Source organism: Gadus morhua, chromosome 5 (genome assembly GCF_902167405.1).
Source record: "Gadus morhua chromosome 5, gadMor3.0, whole genome shotgun sequence".
Taxonomy (NCBI): Eukaryota; Metazoa; Chordata; class Actinopteri; order Gadiformes; family Gadidae; genus Gadus; species Gadus morhua.
The window spans coordinates 9,207,499-9,226,204 of NC_044052.1; the positions used below are offsets into that span (position 1 = coordinate 9,207,499).

The 18,706-nt window shown below is 43.9% G+C and overlaps 1 protein-coding gene across 2 annotated transcripts in view; it reads left to right on the top strand.

Moving 5' to 3' along the window:
* Positions 1 to 570: 570 nt before the first annotated feature.
* ldlrap1b (low density lipoprotein receptor adaptor protein 1b) overlaps positions 571 to 18,706 on the top strand; it is a 31,610-nt gene continuing 13,474 nt past the window's right edge. Inside the window, exons 1-3 of one of the 2 annotated variants that reach the window (XM_030356198.1) lie at positions 571 to 811; positions 14,308 to 14,450; positions 15,975 to 16,087. In XM_030356198.1, the coding sequence (XP_030212058.1) occupies positions 727 to 811; positions 14,308 to 14,450; positions 15,975 to 16,087 (341 nt within the window). In that variant the 5' untranslated portion in view covers positions 571 to 726. The remainder of the gene's footprint in view (positions 812 to 14,307; positions 14,451 to 15,974; positions 16,088 to 18,706) is intronic. The other variant, XM_030356197.1, reaches the window with a different exon arrangement.

Consider the following 18,706-nt stretch of genomic DNA (forward strand, 5'->3'; position numbering starts at 1 on the left):
CGAGCGACAGATTCAGAAAACACTACGTCAAGGACATTTGGTTTCAAAACATCAGAGAGGCCCTCCTTGTTCAGCAATCACATTGTCTGAGGCTTTCCACCTGCTTGGAATTCCACAAGACCTGCACATTTGCACATTTAGTGTTGCTCTGAATGATACCCATGTTGAACAGATCTCATTTAGAACATATCAGTCGACCTTTAATGAAAATATATATCTAGTCAGCAAAGTCTAAAAACTTAACGGTAAAAGAAAATTAAATGCATAGTAGCGTGTCCACATGTGTCATGCATTGCAAAAAATATTGCGACTCAGAAAAATAACTGCATTATTATAAAGCATATGAATAAAAATGCGATTGTCAGTGTCAACTGATAATGACATTCAACTTTCAATGAAAAGTGATGCAGCTGATAATTTTGGAAAGGGGTGGGGGTGGGGACAAACAGCCGCTTGGTTTGGCGAAGCGCGCCAGCGCCACTGAGACCGCCTCGCTCGCGTGACTCCCACACGCGTCACCGCATTATCGGGTTAATTTGCATACGTGCGACCGCCCAGAGGGAAGAGCACGATAACCCATCGATTCAGACAGCCGTCTGTAGGCAGACGCACAGAGGAGTGGTCGGGAAAAGTTTCGTACGGACGAGGGCTGTGGAACGAGTCAAGTGCTTCCAGTGATAAGCACTGACGCTTGTTGGGCTCTTTGCCCTACTTTCGGATAACGATATGGACGCGTTGAAGTCCGCGGGGAGGGCAATTATCCGGAGCCCCAGTATCGCCAAACAGTCCTGGGGTGTGGGCAGACATAAAAGTAAGTACTGTCTGGTTCACATTTTAACGTTATGCTAACTAGTGCTAACTAGTGCTAGCTATGTGCCGCAGCAGCGCGTTAGCCTCAGTCATGTGTTACTTTACTAGGTTCAGAATGCCACATTAGTGTTGTTATTACGCTGTTTACACAACATGTGTCTGGGCAACTAGTGTTCCGAATCCTGTGTAATGCAAGTATAACCCCTCCTAATGTGACACTATCGTATGTCACTGAATACTTTAAGTCTAAATGATTGTCTAGGGCTTGAACTTGGACATATGTTTTAGTCACGTCAATCTTATGTCCCTTGTACCAGTTGCTATTTTAGAACCGAGGAGCTGCCCCCACCAGCCCAAAGATGTCTTAATTGACCCACTGGTTGACGTCCACCTACCGGGGGGTTATAAGTTGAAAAGTCTTCCTCATGAAGAACTGTCTGCCACGTCGCTCTAGTGTAATGACAGGTCACAAACGATGACAGGGTCAGGGATCATGACACAATCATTTGGAAATATTGAAATCTTAGTTTAGAGTTATTAAGAGTCGCAAAACAAGGTGTAAAGGAACTGATATAGTTGAGTAATGATTTGAGAATACAGACCTAGCAACGCTCTGTTGCTAGGCGATACATAATGGGTCAACTAAATGGATAGGAAAAATTAACGGAAGTAACATCCGGTGCAGTGCCATGATTGTAATGTTTTTAAGACCTCTGTGTTATGCTACGTATTGTAGAATACCCCAAATTAAGGGTTTACATATCATCTTGCTGCAATCAAATGTGCCTGGATTCTCCCAAGCGTTTCTGGGACGGATTCAGCTGACAGCACAGACCGTGTGTGTGCGTCCGCTCCGGTGGCTACACATGCTCACTACGCTACGATGCCTTTCATACACAATTCAGCCGCTTGGTTGCCTTTATCGTCACACAAAGAACAATCCAACCTGCCTATTCCCTTTCCCTTTTTTATTGCACAATTATACAGTTTCCACCAAGATCCAACCCCCTGGCTTTGGAATCTACACTTCGCTCCTTATCGCCTATAACAATGTGTGTAACAGCAGGATTCCTAGACAGTGACACCGCAACGATGTTTAATTGGTCTTCATTTATTGCAAGTAGAAACTTTATAATCCAAACAATATTTTTCCAAACAAAAGTCTGCATTATTACTCTGTGATCTACAGTTATTAGAGTGTAGGGACTATATTATGAATGTGGCATCCATGTCATTTTCTAGTGAGATTTGAACATCTCAGTCGCATTCTGGCAGATTGCTGACAAGGGTTCATCCCCTCCCGATAGCTACCATTTTCGATGTAAAATCCTGTATTGTCTGAAAGGCAATGTGTTAGGGAGAGGACCTTTGTCTGCATGCAGCAGGCCTGTATGCTTCCCACATCGCTTGACAAGGCGCTGTTTTTTGTTTCTAATTGGTGTTGTCAAAACAGGGGGAGGATGTCAGACCATTAAAGCGGCAACTGTGGTTAATGGCCGATTAAAGCAGACCGTGCATGGTTTTCACACACCCTGATACATTGACACACACACACACACACACGCACGCACGCACGCTTATACACTTATACACTTATACACATATACACTTTTACACTGTTGCCCTGCACTGATCTGACATCTTGATGTGTCGGTTAGTAAATGAGTTGTGTAGAGCGTTGGATCGTCATGTGGTTTTAGGATTTTTTCTTTGTACAGTTGCTTAATAATATATTTCCGAATGGAAATAGAATGACGGTTGATTACGTCACATGTTCTGGGTCAAGTATTTTGGTAGGGTATCTCTGCTTGTCCCCTTGTGGCCTAATGTTGGCCAGCAGTGAGTCCTCTCCATAAAGTCATCCAAACATCCAACCAGGTTGTGATTGAGATTTGTTTCCTGCAGTGCTCCTTTTTATGGAGTTGTAAAGACCCCAGTGATTTACAGTGGGTCGTTCAATTCTCGGATTCGATCAGAGAAATGACGTTTCGGATATTTCATTTTCGTTAAAGACCACAGGCACTGCTCGGCTTCTGATTTAGGAAACACTTTAGCTAACTGTAGTTGTGTGCTTTCTCAGAGTAAATAGCACATTGGCAGTTGGATACCCTGTTAAGTTATTTAGGAAGTATTGATTTCCTCTCCAATAGCTGTATAGTTGCCAATGGCACACAGTCTTGCTGTTCACCCCTGAAAGTAGGCCTGTGCTGACTGAATGAATGCAACATGATGCTATTTACGGCAGGCCTCCATTAAGGAGGTATGTTTTTCCACTGTGTCCTTGGATGGCAGAAAAGCCTCAGATTTGATGTACACATACTAGTGGTTTACGTGATATACCCTTCTCCTCTAAATAACACACACATGTGCATGCATATTTCAATACTCTGATCAGTATAAATCAGAATAGTGGGACCTTGATTTCAGTATTCACCGTAAGGCGTCCTGGGTGAAGTCTTGTTGCTTCCCTTGCACCCCTGCTCTGCCCACCCCTCCCCCTTACACACACACACACTCACACCCCGACACCCATTTACAGCGAGGTTGAGCAGGTAATGCAGGAAAGTCTTGCTTCTTTCGTTGCTCTCCGGGTTTCGGCAAGAGATTTGCACAGCAGGGCAGCAGAACTATTTTCTCTTGACCTCGCCCTCCGTTTTGCACCATATGCTGACCTGTAGAAGAGCGGTGACCAGCTGTGGCCAATATAGATTGATGTTGAATGCATCACTACATGCTGGGCAGTCCCCTCTGGATGCCACAAGAGAGATCCCTGCTTCCCCAGGGATGACTGGTGAAGTCTGCAACTCCCGACTCCTCCAACCACACATGATCGAGACACATTCTGCTTTCTTGAATGTGAAGTCCCTTGGAATTAAAGGGAAATAGGGAAAAACGTGATTATATTTTCTTGTCAACCCTTATTTTTGTCTTTCCTCCGCCCTGTTATCTTGCTGGTCGGCCCCCAAGAACAACCAGCAAACACATCATAATAATCATATCACCATATCCAGATGTGGAAGCAACAACAAATAATCCCAAAAAAATTCTGAAGCATGGCAATGCTTGAAATTACACGCATGGAATGATGAAGAATAATATTTCACTTTACCGTCTAGTCAAAAAACATTTCTGATTGCAAGGTGTGTGTGTGTGTGTGTGTGTGTGTGTGTGTGTGTGTGTGTGTGTGTGTGTGTGTGTGTGTGTGTGTGTGTGTGTGTGTGTGTGTGTGTGTGTGTGTGTGTGTGTGTGTGCGCGCCAAGAGAAGCAGCCCTTGAATGCCTGTAACACCAATGCGTCTTGGAGAGAGAGGCCAAGGGAAACATGTTGACCTCAGCAGGATGTTGGCTGTGTGTTCCCTGCCTTGGTGTATTGCACTTCTCTCGTCTCTCTTTCCTCATCTCCTACTCCTCCCTTCTATTCTTCCTGGTGGATTTGACATCCTCTGAATGATATGTGTCCTAATGCCTGGACTTACAAGCCACTGATAAGACTCTTATCCCCTGTAAATCCCTGGCCTCGGCCAACTGGAATGGTTTTGGATTGCCACCAAACATGGTACTCGGCTACATACTTAGGTAACACTTCCCCCCCCTTCTCTCGCGTGGGAATTGATGCCTGTATGATACGGCGCTGCGCGACGCCGTTTTGCATGTTGCTCTGTGATGAAGGCTGATGAGCAAAATCTCGGTGCACAAGGACAGGGAAGGAGAGATGAGGCATGGGTTTCTGTATTTAGAAGAGCACCATAAATCAGGCTTTGTACCAACTGTTAGCTGAGTTTGTCATTTGTATTTATTTGGTGTGTGTGTGTGTGTGTGTGTGTGTGTGTGTGTGTGTGTGTGTGTGTGTGTGTGTGTGTGTGTGTGTGTGTGTGTGTGTGTGTGTGTGTGTGTGTGTGTGTGTGTGTGTGGGGGGGGGTTCCTGTCACTACTTCCTGTACTGTTAAATATCTGCTCAATGTGCCGCTGTGGTTAGGCAATGTATTCTTCAGTTTACATCTTACAAAAGACAGTCTACACCTCACAGAGTGCCCTACTAAAGCCACTATTTTGTAGGGACAGATAGGGCTCAACCCTGCCTGGGTGTTTTAATATGGTATTTTTATTTATTATTGTTGAAGGACTTCGTCCTTTGGAATCTACCTCCACTACGTCTGCTGTGGTCACTAGCCCTGATAGAAATCTGCCTCCCAGATGGCTCTTTACCATTTGGTCGCCAAACTCGATTGATGAGTCAGCTAGTGCCTTAAACTGGCCCAATCCCGACCAAACGGAGCAAACGCCTCTGCTGTGATTTGTGGTGATTCCGCTGCTTCAGGGTCAATGGAGAGGTAATTGCTATTGACAAACTCAAGCATACCCAAACACGAATGGTCCCCGTTCACTGCCATGTCAAAGATTGACTCATGGATGAGTTACGTGCAGCCAGGCAGAACCGCTGCATGGCTGTTCTCGAATTAACCCGGTTGACTTGAATCTACAATCGAAGGCCGAAGAGATTCCCTGTGTCCTGGCAGTGTGTTCGGAGAAGCACCAACACAGTCGAGCTGGGATCCATTCTGTCCATCCCTGTCAGTGAATAGACGGGTCAGGTGGGAGGCCGGCCCGACCGGCACCACGACAAAGCACCCCTCACAGCGGCGCTTTGTGTTGTGAGCGACATCACAGGAATGCTTTAGGGTGTTTTTTTTTTTTTCTTTTTCTTTTCTCTCCTCCCAGTTGCTCTTTGATTGAACCCCACGTGACCCTATGCAGAGAGCTGTCAATGCACGCCACGGCAGCTCCCCTCGGCCTCCACAAAGAGGGGCAAACTGTTGATACAGCAGGCTGGACTCGCTGCTCCACCAGGAAGCCTTAGGGATTGTTTTCCTGCTGGCATTCTTTGAGTTATTTTTATACAAAAAACCAGTATGCCAACTAGACACCTGTGTGAGCCCAACCTGTCCCAGGCTTACTCATCCCTGACAGGTATTTGTTGTTGAATATGTAACCCATGTGACTAAAGAGCACCATGAACAATGTTTACATTTTTTGTAAGCTTTGTAATTATGTCCTCAAGCCCTATACTGGAATGGGGGGGGGGGCACTGTTTAATCTTTGACTACTGTGTGATGGAATTTGTCTTTCCGGCTCCCATGTGAAAAGCAACAGGTCTGACGCAATCCATATCAAAGGCCTGTAACTTGAGTCATTTGTGGCCATTGAACCGGTTTCGCCTGGTGAGGCGTGCGTGTCATTGACATGCGCATCTCCCTCACCTCCGACTGTAGATGGCCTCTGTGTAGGCCTTCACGTTCTTTTAGGAAATGAATCCAGGGTGTGGAGCAGCAGGGTGTAACATTGAGCAGTTGAAGGTTTGTAGTCGGAGGCTTCGAGCCCAGCTAGGGTTGAACAGAGAGGAGGAGAACTTCTCAGGCATTCGTTTCTATTGCTGTATCTTTTATTTTTTTCCCCGTCTCTCTCTCTCTCAACCTGCTGCATAAAGTGGACTACTATAACCAGGCCTGGGCTCACAATGAAGTGGAGTGCTTGCATGCTTTCCACTGTGATTAAAGACTTGCCCATTCCGCATCCCTAATTGGTCGTTATACTGGTTATGTATCCCCTGATGCCGTGTGTGGTGTGTTTATGCATGCACATGCCTGTAATGTGAGGAGATGCTCTGCTTCTCTACCATTTTCCTCTACCAAGAACTCTTCAGTGATTCATCATTTATCAACACTTTCCTCATCCAAAGCTGGAGTCGAGAGGCAGTCAGATTTGGCCCATTAGATCATTGCATAATTCTGTTCTTCAGAAAGTCAATGTCTTTTTTACCTCACAACTAGATGACTACGTATTGGTGCAACAAGGGCTGAACGATTTGGGGGAATAATCTAATTGCGATTATTTTGACCAATATTGCGATTGCGATTTAATGTACGTTTTTTATAATTTATGAAGTTCCAATCCTTATGATGTGTATTATTCACTAAAAAAAAAAAAAAATCCTTCTTTAGTATGACCAACACAACATTAGAAGCAGTCAACGTAAAAACTGCTCTTTCCTTTAGGCCAGGCCGATGTGTTGAGATTAATTTATATTATAAACTTCTTTATTTAACTATTTAATAAAAAATAAAGTAGTGATTTCCAGTCAGTAACGGTAACAAATCACTTTTTCTTTTTTTTTCGCAGCCTTTGCGATTTGCATAACGCGTTCTATTACATCGCGATTTTGATTTGAATTCGATTAATCGTTCAGCCCTGGTGCAACCCTGCAGAAACCTGAATATAATGCATCATATTGTCATAGGAGATAAGAATCGCGATTCTCGCATTCATCTACATTTTTATTTTACTATTGCTGTAATTTCTTCAACTACAACAATAATTGTAACAAACAACCTTCTCTACATCTTAAACCAAATTTAAGATTTGGTATCCTTTGGTACAATATTTAAAAGCGTGTAAGGCAACTCCTGCTCGCTGGAAAGGGCAGGGGTTCCTCTATGGTTAACAGACAGAAATTCTGAAGTCATGTTCTGAATGCACAGTTAATGCCCACTATCTCTGTCCATCGTCTCTCACATGTTCCATTCCTCTCCCCCGTCCTCTTCCTCTTTCTGCAAGGGCATGGGCGACCTCGGGTGAGTGCAGTTGAAACATACTATTGTGATCTTCTTTGATACTCCCTTGCTGTTCTGTTCTCTCCTATCTGTTTTCTCGTCTGAGCCAATGACCGCCGGTGCACCCCGCGTGCTGCAATTATTCACAGCCTCCAGCTCCTCTGCTCCCTTCCTGTGCTGCAATCTCCGGTCTCAGTTCTTGGAGCCCGCCTGACTTTGCCATTCATCTCTTTTGTTAATAAGTAGGATCAGCCTCTGTTTGGCTTCATTGAAAGTCCACTTGTCACTTAAGTGGTGGTGTGCAAGGCCCTTTTAGTTCCTCAAATGGTAGATGGACTTCATTTATATAGTGCTTTTCTAACCAGTGGCCACTCAAAGCGCTTAACAAATATGGCCTTTCACGCGCCCATTCATACACACATTCACACACTGACGGCGGTGTCAGCCATGCAAGGCGAGGCGACAGCAAGCTCGTCGGAGCAGTTAGGGACACGAAACACCTGACACTCTGCCACGAGGAGCATCAACCCTAAACAGCTTGGGGTTAGTAAAAGTAGAAAGAACTCTTCTGTTCTCTGATAGTAGAAGAAAAACACATATAGGTTGATGTCCATTTGACATTTATCCTACTGTCGGGTCCAGTCAGTTTGCGTCGACAGCAGTACTCAAATATGGCGATGCTTTGGCATCGTGTTTTATCATGTTCACATAAAGTTGAGTGCCAAAGTAAAAGTGCAGCACAATGAAATCCTACGAACTATTACTTGATTAAGAAACTTTGTATTAAAAGACTTGGTCTAGACCATGTGACTTTGTAAGAATAACACCTGTTGTGGTTCTCAATTGGACAATTTAAGACAGGCACACTGTAAAAAAGAAAAGACTGTAACACTGTAAAAAAGATCTGTCATTGAATTATCTACAGAGAAAGATACAATTATATATTCTCTGGTGATTCACAGTTTTTCTTCCTCTTTCAGAAAGTTTTCTCTCTCAACTTAACACAAAATAACACTTTATAATCCCTGAAGGGAAATACCGTAAGCGAAATGTAAAAGCACTTGCAAAACTGTGTTGTGATGGGGGATAATACTTTCAGATGCAGTTACCTCCTCTCTGCTTCTCCCAGATGTGGGGGGGGGGGGGGTGTAAGACTGGTCTATTGAGACTCTGTGACATTGTAGGAACAACACCTGTTGTGGTTTCCAAGGAAATGCTTTACAGCTAAAGTGGCAGGGCTTTGAGGCTTACTCTGCTTTTCAGTTTCTTTGACGCTAAAAGCATAGGGGAACTCCTTGTTTTCCTCTGTCGTGTTGGAGATTAATACACTTTGTGAGGCATTGTAAACTGTACTTTTATTTCCTTCAGCCAAACCATTCATTGTATTAAAAGTAGTGTGTGTTGTCTAGTGATCATAATCTTTCTATTGTATATAAACACATTCGTTACGCTCCTTCTGAGCTATTTCGGACTCAAATATATTGTTTAATTGAGTACTTCATTGCAAACCTTGAATAACTGTGTAATCCAGAGCGTTTTATATATACTTATAATGACCTTCTCTCGGATCAGAAAGACGGATGACGACATTGTTGAGGTCAAAGAAAGCTGAGGGATCTTTCCTCAACACTGCTCCCTCTCCATTTATTGAGAATAGGTTCCAGTGGTTCAAGAACAGGTTAAAATGGGCCCTTTGTGAGCGATGCCCTTGGCCTTTCATTTACTGAACACATTCTTTTGGGTGCAGATATCTTTGCACTATTTCTCATCCGTAGCGTGTGGTAACACTTGTTGTGACTGTGCAAAATTGCTCAATATTTCGGATGATAAGATTTTGTGTATTGTCACTCTGTGGACAAAGAAAAGTTCAGATTCAGACCTACTGCTGAGTCAATACTGAGACATTGATTCTAGATGTTGTAGGCCTGACTTAAGATAATCACATCCCTTTTGTTCCTCGCCTCCTGCCCCGGCCTCGTCTGTGACGTGCCGGAGCGAGTCTGACTGTCAGTAGACATCGTAGAAGATTGGCACACTTTGCATCATAAGTAGTAGAGTGGCCTTCCTGTCAGCGGTCCGATATATGGCCTTACTGTACTATGTCTTCTTGTGGTGGCATTGTCTTCCTCTATTGAGGCAGCTAATGAAATAGGTGATGGGTGTTGCATTACCTCTTGAACAGGCCTGGCAAAGTGCTAGAATTGAACCATGATCCATTGCAATCATTTAAAAAACAACAATAAGATTACTTGGATACATGTGCGCTCTGTAGTAAAACAAATGTGATCTCCTGTGTGTCTTTTCTTGTCCGTATCAAAAGAATAGAATGCAGACAAAATGTTCGGAAGAAATGATCTCACATGTCCCATTTCAATCTACGTACAAGGAATTGAAGAAAGATACAGTCATATGTGCTCTGGTGATTAGCAGTTTTTCTTATCCTTCTCCAGAAATACAATCTTAACAAAGCAGCAGTTATGAAGATTCGGTTGCCGAGATACTCCTATGAACCCCCCCCTGCTGTAAGCATGCGTGTGTCTGTCTAGCAGCCCGAGCTGGGCCAGTGCTAATGGGGTCCCAGGGGGTCAGAGGTGAAGGTCCCTCGTCTTGGAAGAACCGACACTGTGGCGGCTAGAACAAAGGAAGGGCCACGGCTGGCTCATTATCGTGCTACCCTTTGAAAACCAAGCACACCTATTCAGCAGCCCGATCCCTCGCACCTACTGATGTGGGTGAACGTGAAGCCAAACCACTCCCCCTGCTTGTCCCCTTCCTGTGGTCCTAGACCACAAAGCCCCTCCATGCTAGTGCATTTCTGGCCAGCTGTGTTGCTGGATATTACTGACCAAGCAGAGGCAGCCCATAGGCAGCCATGATAGGAGCCTTTGAAGTCCTCTCTAATCGTGTGTGTGTGTGTGTGTGTGTGTGTGTGTGTGTGTGTGTGTGTGTGTGTGTGTGTGTGTGTGTGTGTGTGTGTGTGTGTGTGTGTGTGTGTGTGTGTGTGTGTGTGTGTGTGTGTGCGCGCAGGGGGATGTAAAATGTAAATGGGACCAATATGGATCTTCTCCCCCATACAAAGCAGCACTCCGGGTCCACGGGCTAGTCTAAAAATAGCTCTGGCTCATGAGTTCTTCTTTGAACTTCCAGTGTTGGCTTTTATAAAACAAAGATTGCTGTTGCTCGTTACATCACTGTATGGGCAGCAGCTATGGGTCGATGGAAGGGTTCAGTTATTTCTAATCGGTTTCTTGGGAAGGTTGTTATTGGTTTGGTTTGTGATATAGTCTAGGCAGATCTATATATTAACTTCAATGTGGCATACTTGCCATACTTACATCAGTGTAAGGGCCCAACGTTAGTCTCCATTATGCTCCCATTACTACTCTCTGTATGTCCTAAGTGGCTGTACCTCATCATGGGGGACTTTTATTCGCTCATCGACAGAGGACGGGATTGGCGTGTAACGATGATGCTGCTGGCAGTAGATCACATTACAGTGAGGGTGAGCTACTTAGCTTTGCGCTAATGTCACTATAGGGATCAAGTCATAGGTCTACTCAGGTTTTTCTTTTCTCTTTATTTACCAACACATGTCGCAAAGTCCTTGAGCCCAGTCACGTGCGGTCAATTATAAAAATCTACATTGTTTTCCCTGGGGTTCTGTTAGGATTGCTATATTTTGAAAAATTAAAACCAAGTTGTTGCTGTCATTCAGATATTAAAACCATGTTCTTGCTGTCATTCAGATATTATTGCCATGTGTGAATGGGGGAGGGAAGGGAATGCTTGCATTGCGACCCTTGAATGGCGTCTCCATCCTCGGGTTGTGCAGACTCATGATATGGTACGGTTGCTTTTTAAAATTATTCTTAAATTGTGATTATGTGAGCCTGGGAACCAGACAAATCCCACAATCTCATGTTTAATTAGTTTTGAAGGTAGGCCCAACCACTTAGAACCGGCGTTTATCTAACATGAGGCAGGATAAATCCCATGACTGTGCAGGCGCCCCTTAGATGCATTTTCAACAACAATAGAGATTGCTGCCGCTGCTGTACAACGGTCTGTTGATTACACTATCGAGAAGCTATTAAACAAACTGGACGGTATATTTTCACTACAAGATAAAACAGACGATTGCACTTAAAGCTTTTGTTGAGAATAAATGTGTTTATTCGTAGCTCAGTGCTACGGCACGTTTTCTTGCTGTGATTTTTTGCAGGCCAGTCCAATCGAAGAGGCATTTTGGTCTGTGCCTGTTTGTGACGCCCTTTGGAAGTCTAAAATGAACACAGAGGTTCCAGACTAATTACAGTATGCAATTCGTCTGCCAATGCCAGGCTTGGAGGCTGCTGTCTAATAAGGGCGAATATCAAAAGAGGCAAAGCATTGCATTCTCATAGACATAGATGAGAATGGAATACAATAGACATGACTTTGTACTTGACTTTGTAAAATTCTAATGCAATGAAAATGGCCTGTGAAGCTGAGAAGAAACACTTTCATTTACAATAAAGTGTCTTCAAATGGCTTGCACATTGATTGACTAAAAGTAATCAACCTTCAGTAGCAAAGAGCCTTTGTGCAGTCTTCTTTGACATATTGTGAAGCCTGGCTGATGGCCTACTAGCAAAATAGACTAGCCTTGACACACCTTAAAGATATCAATCTTATTGAAATGCCATCCAAACACACAAGCAACAATAACATTCAGAATAGGCAACACTTTCATGGACCAACACTGGGGAAAAACCTTGGGGAAGATGCACAAGGCCAAAGAACGCTTAAAAAGCCCAAATGACTATTTTAACAATGGCGCAACCTGAAATCTTCTGAAAACACAGTGTACGACATGTTATTAAAGGAGGCAGACTACAGGGCCTTTTGCGTTAACCTCCATTTACAACGGAGCCATGAAGGCAGTGCAAAGCACCCACCAGTAACAGTCTGCACCACAGATCCCTAGGAGAGCTTACCCCTACGTCAGCCCCAGTGAGACCACCCAGCGATGAAGTGTTGGTGGTTAAGACACGGTGGGCCCTTTAAACTGACATATGGATCTCCTCTGGTCTCACTCTCTAGCGCTCAACATAAACCTTTTCATGGGTTGTTCACATAGAGGCTGTTTTTGAGGAAGCAAACCTACAGTCAGCGTTTTACAGTCGTTTTTGAGTAAAAATGTCTTGATATAATTACGTGGGCAATTATTGATGGAACAACCACGTTACAAAATGTGGTTATGTGATCTTTGTTTATCTTTCATAGTACTTACTTAACAGTCGATTCTTGATGGCAGGTTGTTTCATATAGATTTTATCAGTAGGAAAAACAAAGCATTAAGACAGTCTTGTCCTTTTTAAAGTGTTTAGTTACGTGTGTGTGTGTGTGTGTGTGTGTGTGTGTGTGTGTGTGTGTGTGTGTGTGTGTGTGTGTGTGTGTGTGTTCCATTGTTAGCTTATGTGTTTCAGTCTGAATCTCCCATCAGTCCAATTTGTTTTGATTAGGAGTGTGTGTGATTGTTTTTGTTGTTGGTTCACCTACCCCCCCAGCACCAGCCGATTTCTTTCTGTAGCACATGATTCTTCAGTCTACACTTGGGTTAACGTGACTGCTGCCCGCTATGTTAACTTCCAGCTTCAGTGCAAAACATTCTAGTCTTATACAAATAGGACTCCATCATAATAGCCCCATCAATAATGTAAAGAAGAAAGCAACGCAAATGTCAGACAATGCCTCATAGTTTCACAGTCCAAATGGGATCTGATTGTGGGTCAAGCATGTACTCAAATGGTTATAATTATATGGTTAATAGTATAGTACTATAATAGGTGGGGTGCATTATAGGATGGGAGTGGAGCATAATATTTCATAGTATTGACTCTTGAAAGGACAATACCCGAGGCTATAGTTTAATTATGGATTGTAAGAAAGGTTGTGTTTGTTACTTGTCTCAAGCTGCAGGCATGCTCTTGTTATTGCCATAATCAAATGTTGAAAGATTAATCAGCTTCATTCCTCTGAGGTGAAGTCAAACCCTAATATACAGTTTAACTTGGAAATACATCGCATTTCTGATGCAAGAAGGCTGCTGTTTAAGTTGTATCACAATGTTGTTTTACTATACAGTAGGCCTGATTTTATTTATGGGACCCCGGGTTATTGCTGTGCTTGTGTGTTATTGGGACACTGACCTCATAAATAACCAACATCCATTGCAAGAATAATGTAAGCATATCTCAATGAAATGAAAGCAATAATGGGCTCCTCTTCATAAAAAAGAAAACGGGCAATAGAAGGGCAATCGGAATTTGTTCCCATGAAATAACAGTAAAACATGGAAAGAAAATGGTTTCCCGTTGAAACATTGGGACAATGGCAGGATAACATATTTTCTATAAACAAGTGTGGCAAAATGGGAACCTGAGTCTGTGAGCCTGTTCCTCTGAGGCTGAGGATAGGAGAGAGCCCTACAATACTTACGGTAATCTCCATTCAATTCTCAGCCTAGACTTGGTAACAGGAGGCATAAGGTGACAACAACACACAGACACTCGCCTCTCTTCCAAAGAAGCTGGAATGTATTTATTGATCTAATATTGTAAAAAATATATAATTCAAACCCCTCAATCATAATAGTCTCCTATCAGGGGATAATGATCCTTTTAACCCATTCTCTCTCTCTCTCTCTCTCTCTCTCTCTCTCTCTCTCTCTCTCTCTCTCTCTCTCTCTCTCTCTCTCTCTCTCTCTCTCTCTCTCTCTCTCTCTCTCTCTCTCTCTCTCTCTCTCTCTCTCTCTCTCTCTCTCTCTCTCTCTCTCTCTCTCTCTCTCTCTCTCTCTCTCTCTCTCTCTCTCTCTCTCTCTCTCTCTCTCTCCCCCCCCCTCCCCACAGAGCTTCCAGAGAACTGGACGGACACGAGGGAGACCCTTCTGGAGGGCATGGTGTTCCAGCTCAAGTACCTGGGGGTCACCATGGTGGAGCAGCCCAAGGGGGAGGAGCTGTCGGCCTCCGCCGTCAAGCGCATCGTGGCGACGGTGAGAGGCGCCGCGCCGCGTCGGGCCGTGTCTGTGCACCAGACGGGGTCCTTTCATAACCCCGTCACTCAATCGCACAGAGCTCAAGACTGGACGTTGATTGGATGATATTGCTCATTTATCATTGGGTGATTTGTTTATTTTTCATTCGATCATGGGGGGTGGCTTTCATTAGATGTGACAGCCATAAGGCTAGTCGAGTTAGAGGCTGCATTCTAATATGGGAGGCGGCCGCCGTGATGTGGAGACCGGAGCCACTCCGATTGGGACTTATCTGGACGGCTGGCCCAGCATGTCCGTCCATCGGGGATGTGGAGAAAAGGGATGATATTTCTATTTCAATCCACCATGCTGTGTGTGCTGTAGAAATGCATCATTCAGGGCAGACAGCAGGCAGGCACCCCTGCCCCCCCCCCCCCACACACACGCACACACACACATATATATACACACACCGATGCAAAACCAATTTAAAATAAAGATGGATCATGGATTGAACCGTCATGAATTGGATGATGGTTGGTGTTGGTTTTTCAACAAACTTCAATCCATTCCAATGAGCCAACTGATATGTTGGGAAAAGCCACCATGAACGTAGTTTTAATTATTGAGACAGAAATAACTATGGACAGAAATGCGCAGTTTTAAGACTGGTTATGAATTCTTTATGCCTCATGATATATCTGATATAGCACTTTGATCCTATATTGTCTGCCAATTCTGGCTGCATAGAACTTTCCTCAAACTAAAACTTTTAATGCTTATAGATTAATTTATAATTTAAATGATTTAAAATAAGAATTTCAGGTGGTTTGATTGAGGAGAAACTAATTTAAATGTCACATGTTTTCCTACTTCTCTTAGGTTTTCTGTAGCTACTTGTTTTGTGTGTGTGTGTGTGTGTGTGTGTGTGTGTGTGTGTGTGTGTGTGTGTGTGTGTGTGTGTGTGTGTGTGTGTGTGTGTGTGTGTGTGTGTGTGTGTGTGTGTGTGTGTGTGTGTGTGTGTGCGCTCGCTCATGTGTTTAGCTGTGCTTTTAAGTAGCTATGGATACATTGGTTTCGCATATTCTTTTATATGGTGAGCAGTGAGCCTCACAAAAGTTTCTTCCGGTTCCAAAAAACTTCATAGCCTATTCTGTGATTGGTCCAATGATGTGGGGGTTTCAGGGTTTAAACCCTGTGTTTGATGATGGTTTGATCGTGGCCCTTTGATTGTTGCAGGGGCGTGGACAGTTTGATTGTTTACACCCCGGGTTTGATGATCGATTGATCGCAGTATGCTTTGGCACCTTTTCATTTCTTTATTTGCATGGTCTTTTTAATTAGTAGAAAACGAAATGGTCTGGTTTGTAATTTGCATTAATTTAATGCTTCTGTGTGGTTCATTAAGCTGGAGTGATTGCTTTAAAAAATGTTACTCATTCATTGATTGTTTGTCCCTGTCTCTCTCCTGCATCCTCTCCTCGTTCTCTCCCCCTGCCCCTTATTCCTGTGTCTCCTCGTTCTCCTCCCACTGACTTACAGGCAAAAGCGAGTGGGAAGAAACTCCAGAAAGTCACACTCAAAGTCTCCCCGCGGGGAATCATCCTATATGACAGTGCCTCAACCCAGCTGATCGAAAACATATCCATATACAGGTCAGTCTCTCTCGCTCTCTCTCCCTGTACCTCGATATAACTGTCTATTTTCGTCAATCTCTTGGACGACCGCAACTGATCTGAAACACATTGGGTTTGTGTGAGGCTGCTGAGCCTGTGGTAGGTCGCCAGGCTGCCTCTGTCTGTTATTATATCCCATAGTAAAAAAAATGGTTCATGCATACACACCAGAAGGGTGTGGAGGGCTGTGGTCCAACCTTGAGGGAAGGATTGTGTGGGTGTGTTCCTTTCGTGCAAGCTTAAGTGTATGAGTCCGTGTCCGCCAGGGAGTGTCTAAAGACATCACATCTCCTCCATCATCTGCTCTGTAATAGCTGTTTGTCAGCGCTTGTCAACGTTTGTCTCCTCAGGTGTGATTTTATACACACAAACGCACACACAAAAACGCACACACACAGACGCACACACATACACAAACACACGCACGTAAGCGCACATGAAAACATAAACGCACAAAAACGCACACGTGCATGCACAGAAATACACTATGCACACACACACACATATGCTCAAGCACACACAAAGACACTAGGATACACGCACAAAAAAACACGCACACATATACAAACCCACACGTATACCTACTACCAACCACAAAGCTTCTTCCAGCGGATCCCAAAGCAAACGTAACCTGCCACAGCTTGTGTGCTCAGGATGTTCTAACCTCTCGTGGCCTGAGGCGACTGAACGAACACACTTTACATTGCCTGGCTCACATTACTCATCTTTGACGAAACTCATTCAAGACAGACAGCAATTAATGCCCATGGTTGCCAATATATTGATTTGAAAGTTAGTCAGCTGAGCTGCTGAAGTATTCTTTCCAGCACCATCCAGGGGGTTTCATTACACTGGTGTTCCTAAGCTCATCTTGTTTTTGTATCCCATTATAATAATAATAATAATAATAATAATAATAATAATACATTTAATTTAGAGGCGCCTTTCAAGACACCCAAGGTCACCTTACAGAGCATATAGTCATCATACATTTTTTAAAAAGCAAGACATTGTGGAAAAAATAAAAAAATAAAAAAATAAATAAACATAAGCAATAAGAAATAAATAATAAAAAAAAAAATCAAAACAGTGATCAGTTAGACGTTGTGCTATTGTGCTTAGTTGTTTTTCATTTAGGAAATCAATTAATAGCCAAGGTTAATGAGGTAAAAAACATTTTGTATTTCTTCTCACTTTACTTTCATTGCTAAACGATTCTTTCAAAGGGATGAAACCAGTTATACTTTGTTGCCCAAAATAGACTAGATTAGAGTTAATTAGAAGCTTAATGACCATGACGCTAGCCTGATGTGTCGCTGTTGTGCGTCTTCTGTTTAGTTTAGCTACTGAGTACATACTGAAAAGGGAATGCACCACACGTACATAGAGTGTCATCACCCCTTGCGAATGGATTTTCTCCGCTTGAGAAGATCACTTTGAATTCCATTAAAAGGCCGGTTGAGGTGAACCAAGCTTACTCCAGGACAGTGTGACGAGAGACAAGGCGCAGGCCCCCCTTGACCGCGACTAGCTCGCGGAGCGCTTCCCGCCCGGACATCCAATCCTACCGATGCTCCCCATGTCCAACATCTGTCGTAAATCACACCAGCGCTGCCAGGCCTCGTGGCCCGCGGCCCACAGCCCCGGCGCGCCAAACACATCGCTGAACATTTAGCCGTCCCTCCCGCTCTTTATCTGGTCATCATCTGGGGACCAGGGCGTGTTAGACGAGCGCTTGACCTTCTGGGGGATGTGACGATGCCAGGTCCGCCGCTTTGCAGGACGGCATAAAGGAGCACAAGAAGAGGGCAGATGGTCATTCCCCTCTCGCTCTGGGCAGACAAATGAAGCAAGAGCCAGGGGGCGTCCCAATGGGGTGACGTCTTGCCGTGTTCTGCTTGTTTGTGGTGCACTGCTACGTCTAGATTGAACGGCAGACGCCTGAAGCGCCAGGAAAGCAAGTCCAATAACCATAAAGGTGTGTGTGTGTGTGTGTGTGTGTGTGTGTGTGTGTGTGTGTGTGTGTGTGTGTGTGTGTGTGTGTGTGTGTGTGTGTGTGTGTGTGTGTGTGTGTGTGTGTGTGTGTGTGTGTTGGGGAGACGTCTCGGGGCACATTTGATTGGCCGACAACGACCTTCTCCCTTCGAAATGTGAACATTTACGAGGCAAACGATGCGATGATTTGACGAAGGAGTAGATATTTTTACCATTACAATAAACACGAGAGCTTACTTAATGAAAACATATCTATTAAACTGTGATGAGGGGGTGATACAAGGCCAAATAACCTCAAACGCTTTCTCTTCCATACACCATCAAATCCATCATTGTGTTCCTAACTTTCTACCTAAACACTGCTAGAGTTATGTTTGAGTGCGTGCCTTTGAACAAGATTTGAAGGGCAGATATTACTGAGCATTGTGATTTTTTTTTTTTGATTTTAATGAGCATTGTCATTAAAATCAGTTCAATTCAGATCGGAAAAGCATTCAAAGTCTTAAAGGGATTAGATGAGATTAAAGTCAACGATCGGCTGTGCTTGCTCTGTGACTTTCTCTTCACGTTTTAACATGTTCAGTCATGGTATTTCCTCTTTCT